Source organism: Dreissena polymorpha, chromosome 15 (genome assembly GCF_020536995.1).
Source record: "Dreissena polymorpha isolate Duluth1 chromosome 15, UMN_Dpol_1.0, whole genome shotgun sequence".
Lineage (NCBI taxonomy): Eukaryota > Metazoa > Mollusca > Bivalvia > Myida > Dreissenidae > Dreissena > Dreissena polymorpha.
Window position 1 is genome coordinate 36,441,349 of NC_068369.1, and position 14,331 is coordinate 36,455,679.

The window sequence follows — 14,331 nt, forward strand, 5'->3', positions numbered from 1 at the left end:
AGGTGAAAAAGCGAGTGTTTTTACCACTGCGCTAGCGGGACGGACAATTACTGAAAGAAATGATTTTATATCTATATATATCATAGCAGTGCAGCGTTTACAATTTGCAGGTTCGAAATTGTTCGCATTCTTTAGTTTTGTGATCACGTAAAAAGTTAATATTACATGTTTTATTCGCAATTTATTTACTAAATCGAGAACAAATATCAAACAAAATAGAGAAAATATATAGTGTTTTCATTGGTCCATTAAAGTAAAATGGATATAAAATTACTAATTTTAAATTAACGTTCTGATACACTTATTGAATCTGTTTCCCCAGGATATGCTGTTCTATTAATATTTACCTTTATCAACACGAACGACAACTCTGCTAGGAGAATGTTATCAATAAACATCAACGAGCAATCTCCTACGCAGTGGCGAATGCCAAGAGAAGTAACTGAAAAATCGAGTTATCTCAATCGGACTGGCTCGGTCTTTTACATAGGTTCCCACTGTGAAGATTTTTTTTACTGGTTATCAAACCTTAGAAGACGCTGTTCCAGCATCGTCAAAATTGACCTTTAATTGATTACAATGTACAAAAAGGATACAGTTTCCAACAGGGCATACCTTATTTGACCAAATGGTCAACATATCGTATGTGGTAGTAGTAGTAGTAGTTTCGTAGTAGTAGTAGTAGTAGTAGTAGTAGTAGTAGTAGTAGTAGTAGTAGTAGTAGTAGTAGTAGTAGTAGTAGTAGTAGTATATACTTTTTAATATGGGATCAGTCTATGTGGCACATCTTGTTCTGTATGATATGGACTGAAAGAACCACATAACTTAGAGTATTTTAGAATCGTTTAAATATATTTTATTTCTTGATAAATTGGTTGTTTTCTTAATTTCACTTTCCACATTTATTTTCTCATTTTTGCTTAGGAATTTCAAAATTGTGCAGATTTCGGTCTGATACACAACATTCCTTTTTCATTGAATATTTAATATAAATATTTTTTAATCTATACAAATTTTAAGTTGGGCATTGTATTATGGTCTCCTTTAGAAATCTCTGTTAATACTTTAGCATTCAGATTGGAAGAGGATGTTTGGCAGATGCTGTTTAAGTGGATGTTGTTATAGCTAAGAGTTTTCGTTACAAGGAAGATTTTAGGCTGACTAGGCTATTCATAATTGGGAGCGTTCAACTGACACAAAGTGATTTCTGAAAGATACACTCAGATTAACAATATCACTATTATAGTGACGAAGAGGTATTTTTTGTATGAAAACCCAACACTGTTTAAAGGATGTTTTCTATAAGATTCTATGTGTACGTTGTGTATGGACGTTGAAACAATCCCCACAAGATGCTAGGCAAAGTATTTGTAATTATCTGACATGTATATTTCAATCATTAACTACAGTTTATTAAAATACACCGACGTGCTTTGTTATATCCTATATCATATTTAACAGTAGAGTGCTTGCACATATATGCATGGACCCTTCGTTATTTGTTCAATGCTTGCCATAAATTAATATAAACAATTAGTTCGTCTTTGCTTTATATTACCGTTGCTTGCAGATTCATTTTGGTCCAAATAATATAACTTCCATGGATTGTTATAGGTTAACAATTCCAATGCAGTGAACAGATCATTTTAAATTTTGCTTTCATTAGTCTTCATTATACTATCACACAAAGCCTGTTTTCTGCAAATAATTAAGGCAATTAAAGATAGGTTATACTGCGATGAATAATGTTTTTATTAAACAATACAACAGGGGTTATTTTGCAACAATAACAAGGGGTTTTTCTGCAAACAAAGCGTAAAGATGTATCAGTGATGTGCCGTCTTAAATAGTGGCCTGGGATCGCCGTTTCACAATGTCGACACAATTTTTTAAATTATAACATATACTTTACTTAAATAGCGGTGGTAATATGTAAAACACTGAGTTTTTTATTACAAATAATTTTTACTGTTTAGTCTGATTTGGCAGATTGTTTTGGGTTTCCTTCTCAGAAAACTTGTAATGCTTGTTTCAATTTAATTAAAGGAACATGTTCATGTTTTGGTAAATTGACAAAATTATAAAACATATTTCAGAATCGCAAATTGTCGTTGTAGTTATGATATTTGTTAGGAACCAGTAATACTGAACATTTACCAAACTCTAAATTATTCATTATAGGCATGTTTTGGCGATTTACAAAACATGAAACTAGTAACGATTGCTTAATTTAAAAAGTTCTGTTGTTGTCGTTAAAGTTTGTGACACTTCGAAGATTGCTTATATAAAGTATCAAATACATCACTTATTGTATGAGAACGGATGGTCGAATGGTCTAAACATTAGACTTTTACTCCAGAGGTCAGTGGTTCGAACCCAGTTGAGGGTCCCTTTTTTAAATTTTTTTAAATAGTTTTTTAGATCCAATATTTACATTTATCATATGAAAGCATTTAATAACACATTTTACAGGTTTTAAACACATAATAACTTTGCGTACAATTCACATGATTAATGTAATTCGATGTATACCTAATGTTTCCAACCAAACGACAACACAGAAAAAAGCATAATCAATCTAAATTATGATTCTTACTATGTGTTTAAACACAGGTAGTATTGCATTGCTGTGTTGATCAGATGATGTAATTTCTGTGCTGTTGTTTAAAAAAAAGATGTCTACACTACATAGCAGTACAAGAAGTAGTTGTTTGTCATACGTGTATACATACGTGTATGTCAGATTCTGATAATTGAATATGACGATCACTATGATGACTCTTGAGAGTGTATGTCAGTTTCTGTTCATTTAACTTGTTAATGTAAATTATGTCCTTTCTTGTATTTGATTGAGACACCCGTTGTATTTATCTCTCTATATATAATTACACCCAAAACAAGCATTACGTGAAACTGTGAAACATGCCTCAGGTGAGTCAGTCCCATGCAACACTGCTCGTTGAAAAACATGCAATATTATGCAACTAACACAGACATTTAAGAGTATATCAGAAGACATTACGATCATCAAGGGTACCCACAACTGCACAACAACAAATGCAGTATACCACATAGCGTTTAATGAGTGAAACAAATAATATGTGACGAAAATGGCTTTGAGCAAACATTCGCATAGGTCTGATTGGAAAACACGTAAATTCAAAAGCTTCCCCGTTGCAGCACACTTTAGCGAAACTGATCACACGTATGCTATCATCGTCCTGTGCTGTATTGAAGCTTATTAAAAATGATAATATGAAACACGAGAAACATACTGGATAAAGCGACTAACTACTATTCAGCCACACGGAATAAATAAAAACTACACATACATATAAACAGTATTTAAAATTAAAAGCTAACTGTTATTGTTTACATCGTATCGTTATATAATAAACATGCCGGGCGTCATCGTTTAACACAGTTTTAATCAGCGATAATAAATAAACACAAAACGACACATATATTATCAAAGAAACCTGAATGCACAAAGTTTACTGCATATTTATTATTCTATTATGATATCAATATAAAACACATATCGGGCGCCAGTCTATGTCAAACAGCTTTAGTATATGTACAATCTTTACAATTTATTAGACATCCTAAGCATCGCGGGCACCAGCCTATAGAGCATGGTTTTAATCAGCGGAAGGTCGTTTCCTGTGGCCACTTGTTTAACCAGGCAATTGTGCGAGTGTACATTTGCACTTATGAATCACTGATATATGTATACACCCATGAAGAAGACGTATAGTCGAAAGCGTTATACATAACTTTGAAAATATATATTGATATATTGTATACATTCAATATATATTTCTAAGTTACCGCATCGATCCATCTATCCACCCACCAACCCTCCGACCCAAATGCTCAAGTGAGCATACATTAAAATGTCGAATAATCTAGATTAATGTTATTTATCAAAAATTTAAAAAAAAAAATTTTTTACATACATGCAGAAACTAACATATATCCTCCATTTAAGTGTTTAATAAGGTAATAGATAAAACTATCTCGTCATGTCACTGAAACCCGCATTATGGTATGAACCTAATTTTAATAAATTGTAAGGATTAAATAAGATATGAAGTTTAAACCACAATGTGATATTATTAATATGCAAAATACTTGACCCGGATTATAACTTTCAATGAAAATCCATAACAGATGTTGCAATAAAACCAATCATAAGTTTTCATATAAAACAACTAGCATGTTTCTCACGCTTGAAAAGTGTGGTCTATTTTAAAGAACATGTTTTGATGCTACAGAGCTATGCGCTTTCACATGCTGCAAAACAGTGCAACAATAGTATTATTTATGTTATACATTATAATTAGTTATCTCGTAACAATAAAATGTACATAAAACGACTAAAAAAGCAGTGTCTATTTTGGAAATAATTTTTTAAAATTAAGAAACACACAAGGAATTTCCTTCACATTTTTGTATTAAAGGGACTTTGCACAGATTTTAGCATGTATTGAAGTTCGTAATTTAATGCTTTATATTGATAAATGTAAACATTGGATCTTAAAAGCTCCGCCAATAAAAAAGTATTAAATTAAAGAAAAAAAGTAACCCTCAAACTGGGCTCGAGCCACTGAACCCTTGGGTAAAAGTCTAACGCTTCGATCAATTGGTCATCCGTGCTAATACAACGGTTGATGTATTTTATACTTAATACAAGCAGTCCTCGTAGTGTCACAAACTATAACGACATCAACAAAACTCTCCAAATTATTCAGTCGTTTCACGTTGCAACGCTTTATAATTTTAAAGTTTGTATATCGTTTAAAGATGCAAGTAGTGCATATTTAAGAGCATGGTAAATGTTTAGTATTACTGTGTCTTCACAAATTATAACTACAACGAAAATTTGCGAATCTGAAACATTTTTAAATATAATTTTGTCAATTTACCAAAACGCGAAGAGACGAAATTTCAATAATTTATAAGTTCATGTGTGTGTTTATATGTGTTTTGAGCAGTACATGAAAAAGTACTTATACGTAACTTGATCAATGAACTATCGAATTTAAGTCACATATAGTTACAGGCCGCATAAGCCAACTGCCAATTAAGATTGTTATCATCTCGGTGTTTTGTAACCCTTTACATTGGTGGATGATTTATAAGTGGATCACACAATTTTACAGTAAACAATATGTGTCACGAGTGATGTTTAAATTCATCTATGACCCTGATTTTTACAAATACAATTTGCAGTGCAGTCCCATAAATATTTTGCAAAGTATAATAACTTGCAGCAACATAAAATCAACAATGCATCAGCCAGCCAGCCAGCCAGCTGCGGCCTTGAATACATGCAATTTTACTTAAAGGGGCGTTTTCACAGATTTTGGCATGTATTGGAATTTGTTATTAAATGCTTTATATTGATAAATGTAAACATGGGATCTAAAAAACAAGAATAAAATTAAAGAAAGAAAAAAGTAACCCACCTCTAGACTCGACAAATTGACTCCTGGAGTAAAAGTCTACCGCTGAGACCACTCGGCCATCCGTGCTCAAACAATGATTGATGAATTGTATACTGTATATAAGCAATCGTCGTAGTATCACAATATATAACGACAAAAACAGAACTCTCTTAATTATTCAATCGTTTCGCGTTGCAACGCTTTATAATTTTCAGGTTTGAAAATCGTCAAAAGATGCATATAATGGATATTTAAGAGCATGGTAAATGTTCAGTTTTACTGTTTCCTCGCAAATATCATAACTACACCGGAAATGTGCGAATCTGAAACATTTGTTTTTAATTTTTTCAATTTACCAAATCGTGAAAAGGCCCCTTTAATACCAACTTATTGCCAACGCTCGGAACTTGATAGCATAAGGAAGTTATATTTACACGGCGTTTGTAACATAAACTTCAGATTGAAAATAAATGTGGATGATAGAGTGTCAGTTATATGATTAAAGGCTTTCATTGAGACGCGTGCGCATGAAAAACAAACGGACAAAGAGATATGGCGTCGACGAGTGAAGCTATTGTGGAATTAGAAGAACTTCTGCCAACTGCGATTTTAAAACAAGATGATACGGGACAAAATTCAGAAACACAACTAACAACGTAAGTATCATTATAGTATGTATATTTCGGCGAAATAATGTACGGATACATTGTATTTACCAAAGTAAAGCTACTTTAATGTATGAAGGTTCACACATATACGTAATGAACAATAAACGTTCAAGTTAAGGCTTGTGTGCGTGTGTTTGTGTATGTTTTTGTCATTCCATTCAGTTTAAACCATTCGTTATATCTAGTGATATACTGATGGTTGAGTAAGTGTATCTTAATAACGTGAGTACTGATAAGTATGATGTCGCAATATACCGACAGGCATCGAATGGATTGGTTCATTTCAAAACGCTATCACTATTGCCTGGTATATGTGCTATAAACAGTAAACTATTGCAAAATAAGATCATAACATTTAGTGTTTTCGAACAGCGGTTAATGTTTTGCGAAAATATACACTGAGACACGGCCGTGCATCATGGCGCCAGCTCTTTAAGGCGATGCATGAATAAATTAGTCGATGCTACTTCCGAGGTGGCGCTACATGTAAGGACCGGATGTTTTGAAGTTTCAAGAATATTTCTGCAGGGTGCATAGCTTTTATATGTTTTTTTTTAACTTGTTCGCATTAATTTTAAAATCGGGCAATGTAGTGCGAATGAGCGAAAATTAATTAATCCACAAATGAAAAGAAACATACAATCACAATCCATTTGGAAACGTTGTTACCTTTATAGGTTATGTCATGTTGGAGTTTTTGAAAGCAAATCGATGTTTTTGCATTTGTGACGAGACAATGTTCACAGATTGATACGCTAATGCCAGCAAACGATTGCGCTCAACATATACTAGTTGCTGCATGCACAAACACATAGGACTCTTGGGGATCTAATCGATAAGTTTGCTTTTTGGCAATGCTGTGGCGCTTAGGACAAGAGGTGGCGCCAATGCACGATATATGAATCAGCACATGACTTTCATTTGATAATTAATGTTCCTTTCATATTTCTTTTTATTTTTCAACGTATATACGTATACCGAAATCTCTACAGAACACATACACATTCTATCATAAAACAAGATGTAAATATGTAAGTAAACAACTCTATTAAGATGTCGGCAAACTTAAACATATTTTACGATATAAACCCAAAATATGTAATCCTTAAAAATCCAATAACACAATTCTCAACATACTCAAAATATTTCTTCTACAACGAATGTTTGTATACAGTAAGATAATTCACGAACTAATAAAAAAAAATGTGACTTTTGATTTACGATGAGAGTTTTTCCCCTAATCCAAATGCTTGTTTGCTATTAGGCAACGGTTAACAAATCATAATTAGGCTCAAATATACCGTTTCTTCCAACTTACTTCTTTAAAAAAAAATAGAAACACTCTATATTTTATAGTTAACTTTTGTATTATACTCAAGTTACTTTCCAGTTTCATAGCATATTCAATGACCGAAATATCAAAAATCACACAGTCATGTTTCTTCATAATTATGTTAACTTAACTTGTTCGATTTTATTTCAATACCATCTAATATAGTAAAACGATAGAACATTCAACCTGAAATGCCACACAAAAAACTTACGGTTGGTGACGAAAATTAAAACAGCTGAAATTGTGCATTGGCGCCACCTCCTGTCGTTAGCGCTACCTCATTGGCATTGGCTCCATCTCTTTTTGAAAAATAAAAAATAATATGTTAGACCGACTAATGGCAGATGAATTTGTGCATGCAACAACTTGTAAATGTTCAAATTAATTGTTTGATGTCGTTGGCGTTTTCACTGGATGGAAATTTGCTCGTCACACAGGCCAAAACATCGATATGCTTTCAAAACCTCCACACTGACTCAACTCAAAAGGTCCTCACGGTTGCAATTGTGTGTTTCTGTACATGTGTGGATGAATTATTCTCCGCTAAATCTCACAACATTATCCGATTTTTTAAATAATGCGATATATATGTTGAAAAACATATTAAATTTACGCACCCTGTAGAATGGTCCATGAATTTTTAGGATATTCGGTACTTAGCGCAAACTCGGGAGTAGCATTTGCTAATTTATCAATGCATCAAAATGCATCACAAAAAAGAAAAGAGGTGGCGCCCGTGTTTAATGGCCGAGTTAGGGTTATGTCAAATATTATAAAAAAGGTAAAAAATCAAGACTTTAACAATTATTTTGGCAATTTCGATGACAAAGTCTGAAAAGGCAGTTTTCAACTTTTTAGAATGACAAAAAAAGAAGTATTGGCCAGTATGTCGGTTCATCCGTTTCTCCGTGCTTCTGAGTTCATGTTAATTAAACAACAATTTGTACATCATGCTTGTATCGGCCGGTTAGTTAAGTGCTAGATGATCCGATGATCACGGCATCGATTCCCAAAACCGAAATTATGCCTACGGGCATTCTTTCCTTACCTCTGATTCAAGGCAGTTTTAAGTAACTGACATATGCTATTGCACTTTGATTTAAAACTGTTAACCCAAAAAAACTGTGTGTGAATATTAACCGATATAATATGAATAACATGATGTTGATCAATATTATTTTCGTCGTTAGAGCACGACAAATTATTTCCCGTTCAATGTGGATCCGATAGGCCGAGCTGTAAGAGAGCTTTTTCCGGGTGAACAAGTGCATCTATTCAGTCATTCAGCATTTGAATTGATTGACCGATACACACGTTCTTTGTTCACTGTGTAAACTTGTATTTTGAACATAACTAAGAGGCCTGGCGATGAGAGAGAAGTCAGGAAGAAGGCCCTTCAAAAGTCGAAGAAACGATGCAAACCTTCAGCTGGCGTCACTTCCAAATGGTGACAATGTGGCGGAAACACTACTTAATAGATTTAACAGATCAGTATTCATTGTTTAGGCCACATCAAATTGATTAAATATTCGTCGGATTTGAGATTTGACGCACCTTAGAATCTTAAAACGAAATCAAAATATTTTTTATTTTTATTTTGCGCCCTCAGCAACCATTTTGCTGCGCACCTATTTATCCCATGATTTAGTTTTATTTAGCCTATGTATTTTTCGACAAAGACTGTTACAACACTTTGCGTTATTAGATTGGTTTATGTTAAAACATTGATGGCGCTCGTTTGTCTAGTCGAACAGATTGTTTATTTATTTTTATAAACATTGAATAAGAGCTTAAACACAGTTATAACTGCTTAATGATTTTGAGCTGGTATTTTGCAGATATCGTGTACTTATTTTGCAATTATATCAATTTACATAGACAATATATGTATTTTTTATTTAACGCTTTTCGCTCGCATGTGAAAAAAATATAATGACAATTAATGTGTTTTAATATATTTGCTCACTCCATTCGTGGGGGGCTAAAATCCTTAGAACACATATTTAATTTGTTGTGGCCTGACTGGTAACTTTGCTTGCAGTCAGAAAATATTTACTGACGAATATTTTGAGAACGAACAAGGCAAAAAAGAAATATTGGTTAAAAAAAATGTGCAAAATCATGTTCAGCTTAGGAAAAAATAGTTTTTCGCTTCCAGTTTATATTTATGATAATGGTTCTTCAGACAGATTGCATGATATTTAAGTCTGTTATCACGCCAGCATATCATTTTGTGGATATTTTTAGCAACGCACAAACTATTTAGCTTTTGCCTTTGAAGTTTGGTTTGATGATGGCATTGGCACCACACAGACATACAATATATAGGAAATAATTTGACCCGAAATTTAATAATTTGTTATCTGGCTTGGTGTCCGAAGTCGACAAACAATGATGGGAGGGTGAAAGAATTACAGGGGCTAGGAGCTCAGTTAAATGCAGCTAATGTTAACATGCATATATCGGGGTGTAGAAACGATACATGTTTTACAGACGCTAAGATTTGTTCAAACTGTGAACATTGTCTGTGTGCTAAAAATTGATAGTTGTGTAGGACACATCATATATATGGGTATATATCTCGGAACTGTCTCGAATAATAGACATACTTAAAGCCAACATGTGGAACTCTTTCATTAAGTTGTCTGCAGAAAGAAAGCTTCAAACTTCACGTTGGAAAGATCACTTTCAAAGTTGAATCGCTAGATCATTGGCAGTCAGTCATGGCTTTACTAGACTTGTTTATAGTGACACTATGAGGCTATAATGCCCAGTGATGTAGTGCATGCCATATGGTCGCGTCTCTTCTTCCAGATGTATGAAACTGATATGAACGCGCTTCCTGACGTCTTGGTGGGAGGGGTTTCCTTGCTGCCGGAGTTACTCAAAGAACCTATTTAATCGTCAAGTGTTATTTACCGAGGGAGGTTATTTCGGTTATCATAATAAACGGCCACCGAAAAACATTGCGAAACCAAAATATCGCAAACTCAAGTACCGTTTTTCTTGAAGATTTGCTTCTTTGAGATGAAGCATGCTATAAAAGTCTTATTTTTCATAAATAATTGATTAATTTTGCTCCCAAATGCTTTTTTTACTATGAAACCAATGAGCAAAGTTGGTCTTCGCATGGAATTTTCGCATTTTCTCATGCGATTTTTATTTCCCATGGTATTTTTTTATCCCATGAGATTTTTTCCCATAATTTGAAGATGGAAAAAACATCAGATAGTATTTTTGGTATATTTATTAAAGTGTTGTTTGTTTCACGTATTTAAGTATTTTAACGTTATTTATGTATTGTATAATCATTATAAACCTGGTAGTTTTTATAAATAAATACAATTTTAAAATGGGAAAACAATCCCATGGGGTTGTTTTATTATTTTTAGTCATTAATTCATGGAACGTCCAGAAACACTATATTTTATCAAAAATGATCAACAATCCACCACCACCAGCACCACCACAAGAACCACCACTAGCACCACGACCACCACCACCACGACCACCACCACGACCACCACCACCACCACCACCACCACCACCACCACCATCACCACCACCACCACCACCACCACCACCACCACCACCACCACCACCACCACCACCACCACCACCACCACCACCACCACCACCACCACCACCACCACCACCACCACCACCACCACCACCATCACCATAATCATCACCATCACCACCATCACCACGACCACCACCACCACGACCACCACCACAACCTTGACTAACACCTCCACCATCAACACCACCACCAACACCCCCACCAACACCACCACTACCACTACTACTACTACCACTACTACTAATGGAAATTAAAGCATAATCACCGATTCTACTATTTTATATGATGATGATGATGATGATGGTGATGATGATGATGATGATGGTGATGATGATGATGATGATGATGATGATGATGATGATGATGATGATGATGATGATGATGATGATGATGGTGATGATGATGGTGGTGATGTTGATGATGACGATGATGATGATGATGATCATCATCATCATCACAATCATCATCATCATCATCATCATTGTTATTATTAATTTTTGTATCATTATAATTATTATTATTTTTATTTTTTCATCTAAAAAATGAGATTTTTTTCTATCAAAGAAAATTGAACGAAAATGAGCACAAATGCTTTAACAGGGCTTAAAGTCGATAACTAAGCGTTCACTCACGTATTTTTATGTTTCCGAAAATCCCATGGCATTTTTTTCCCGACTTTTTTTTTTGGAAAAAACGCCATGGGAAAACAAAAAAAAATACATTGGGAAAAAGAAAATTCCCATGGAAAAATGCAAAATATCATGGAAAGACCAACTTTGAGAAAACAATTTAGAGCGAAAAAAACGCATTTTTTAAAAGCAAAAATAATCAATAAGTAATACAAAATAATACTTTAATCGCATGCTTTATCTCAAAGAAGCAAATCTTGAGAAAAATGGTTCTTGAGTTTGCGAATTTTCGGTTTCGCAAAGTGTTTATTGTGGCCGTTAATTACCAGATAATGGGTAAGTTGCTTGCCTAAATGAATCATGCTGCTTTCAGGTCAAAATATACTAAAAAGTTTCCCTATTGATTTTATCTAAAAACGAAGTCTTTAAGCGAAAATAAATGCAACATTGTGCACATAGAGACCCCCATTCTAAAGCAATTCTAAGCGGAATCGATGTATGCAATAAAAAAGATATGTCATGTTCATACCAAGAAAAATCTTGACACAAATCAAAATCGATTGTTTTTGCAACGTGTTTTCGAGCCGTTACTTAGTGGTATGTAACCTTTTTCAGTGCAATGCTTCACTTTGGTTCTTAGTTTATCATATTTCAGGGATTCAGTATTGAACACCTTTTTTATGCCCTACCACAATCTCCAAATGATAAAACCCGAACGACAGTTTAAAGTTTTAAACATGCCTTCGAGTCAACTATGATATTTTTTGTAGAGAGTACAGCCCTCCATTAAACGAGTATTTAGTATACGTTCACCTATAAGACAACGTTTACTGTTAACATCGAACAAAATAAGCACTTCTTGATACTTATAAACCTATTTTCAATGTGCATGCCAAATTTCAGGTCGATCTTTCAAGTAGAAATGCTTGAAAATGCATTAAATAATAACGCCTGATAAGCCACCTGGCTTTCGCGTTCCGAGCTTTCATTTGTAAATGGCGTTCAGTAGTAAAAAGATTACCCTTAATAATAAAAATCAGTCAAAATACTGGCATATTGTTACAAGCTATGTCGAAAAAGAAGTAAACAACGATTAAAACGTGTTAATGAGTTCTCTCAGTGAACATTGTTTTGATTTGAGATGCTCAAGACGAGGTTTTGTACGATTTTTTTCTCATTTTCCTCTGAAAACGCAGTGTTTTCTTAAAAACTTGCCATGCTCCTTAAATTCATTAAACACACGCTTTAATCTGTGAAACTTGCCATAACGCGTAATATCCCGCCCAAAAATGGTGATTTTATGGAAAGACAGCTCTTTTGCGACTGGGCCTGTTTTGCGTTTAGGTCATTATATACTAATTAGTTTCATTATAAAATTCAATGTAAAAGCGACAACTTAAAGCGAAAATAAATTCAACATTTTGCACATAGAGACCACCATAACCATACCTTGTCTTAAATACCATTCTAAGCGAATTCGATGTATGCAATTAAAAAGATAGGTCATGTTCAAATCAGTATAGAACTCGACACAAATCAAATTCGACTGTTTTTGCAACTCTTTTTCTGGCCGTTTCTAAGTGGGATGTAACCTTTTTCAATTCACTATATTCTCTTAGTGTACCATATGTCAGGGATTCTGTCGTGAACACCTATTTATGCCCTACCACTATATCCAAACGATAAAACCCGAACAACATTTTAAAGTGTAAAACATAACTTCTAGTCAACAATGATATTTTTAGAGGGTACATCCCTACATGAAACGATTATTTAGTATACTTTCACATATAAGACAACGTTTACTGTAAACATCGAGACAAATAAGCACTTCTTGATACTTATAAATCTATTTTCGATGTGCATGCCAAATTTCAGATCGATGATTCACGCAGAAATGCTTAAAAATGCATTTTATAATAACGCCTGATAAGCCATCTGGCTTTCGCAGTCCAAGCTTTCATTTATAAAGGGCATTCAGGAGTAAAAAGATTACCATAAATAATAAAAGTCAGTCAAAATACTGGCATATTGTTTTAAGCTATGTCGACAAAGAAGTAAACAACTATTAAAACGTGTTCATGAGTTATTTCAGCACAAATTATTGCGATTTAAGATGCGCAAAACGAGGTTTTGTACGATTTTTTCTTATTTTCCTCTGTAAACGCAGTTATTCTTTCCAAATCGCAATGCTCCTCAGATTCATGAAACAAACGTATATATGTCGTGAAACTTGCAAAATCGCGTAATACCCCGCCAAAATTGGTCATTTTATGTAAATACAGCTCCTTTGTGACTGGACCTGGTTTGCGTATAAGACAACGTTTACTGTAAACATCGACAAAAAAAAGAACCCCTTGATACTTATAAACCTATTGTTAATGTGCATGCCAAATTTCAGATCGATCTTTCAAATAGAAGCGCTAAAAATGCGTTTAGGTCATAATACACAAAATAGTTTCCCTATATAATTCATATCTTTATCTATAAGCGACAACTTTAGGCGAACATAAATGCAACTTTTTGAACATAGAGACCCCCAAAACCATACATTGTCTTAAAGGACATTCTAAGCGGAATCGATTTTTGCAATAACAAAGATATGCCATGTAAAAACCAAGAACGAACTCGACACAAATCAAAATCGACTGTTTTTACCGGTCGTTTC

At 33.9% G+C, this 14,331-nt stretch overlaps 1 protein-coding gene across 1 annotated transcript in view; it reads left to right on the plus strand.

Moving 5' to 3' along the window:
- Window positions 1–5,910: 5,910 nt before the first annotated feature.
- LOC127860772 (uncharacterized) overlaps window positions 5,911–14,331 on the plus strand; it is a 30,316-nt gene continuing 21,895 nt past the window's right edge. The window contains exon 1 of the mRNA XM_052399048.1: window positions 5,911–6,106. Within this exon, the coding sequence (XP_052255008.1) occupies window positions 6,003–6,106 (104 nt within the window). The 5' untranslated portion in view covers window positions 5,911–6,002. The remainder of the gene's footprint in view (window positions 6,107–14,331) is intronic.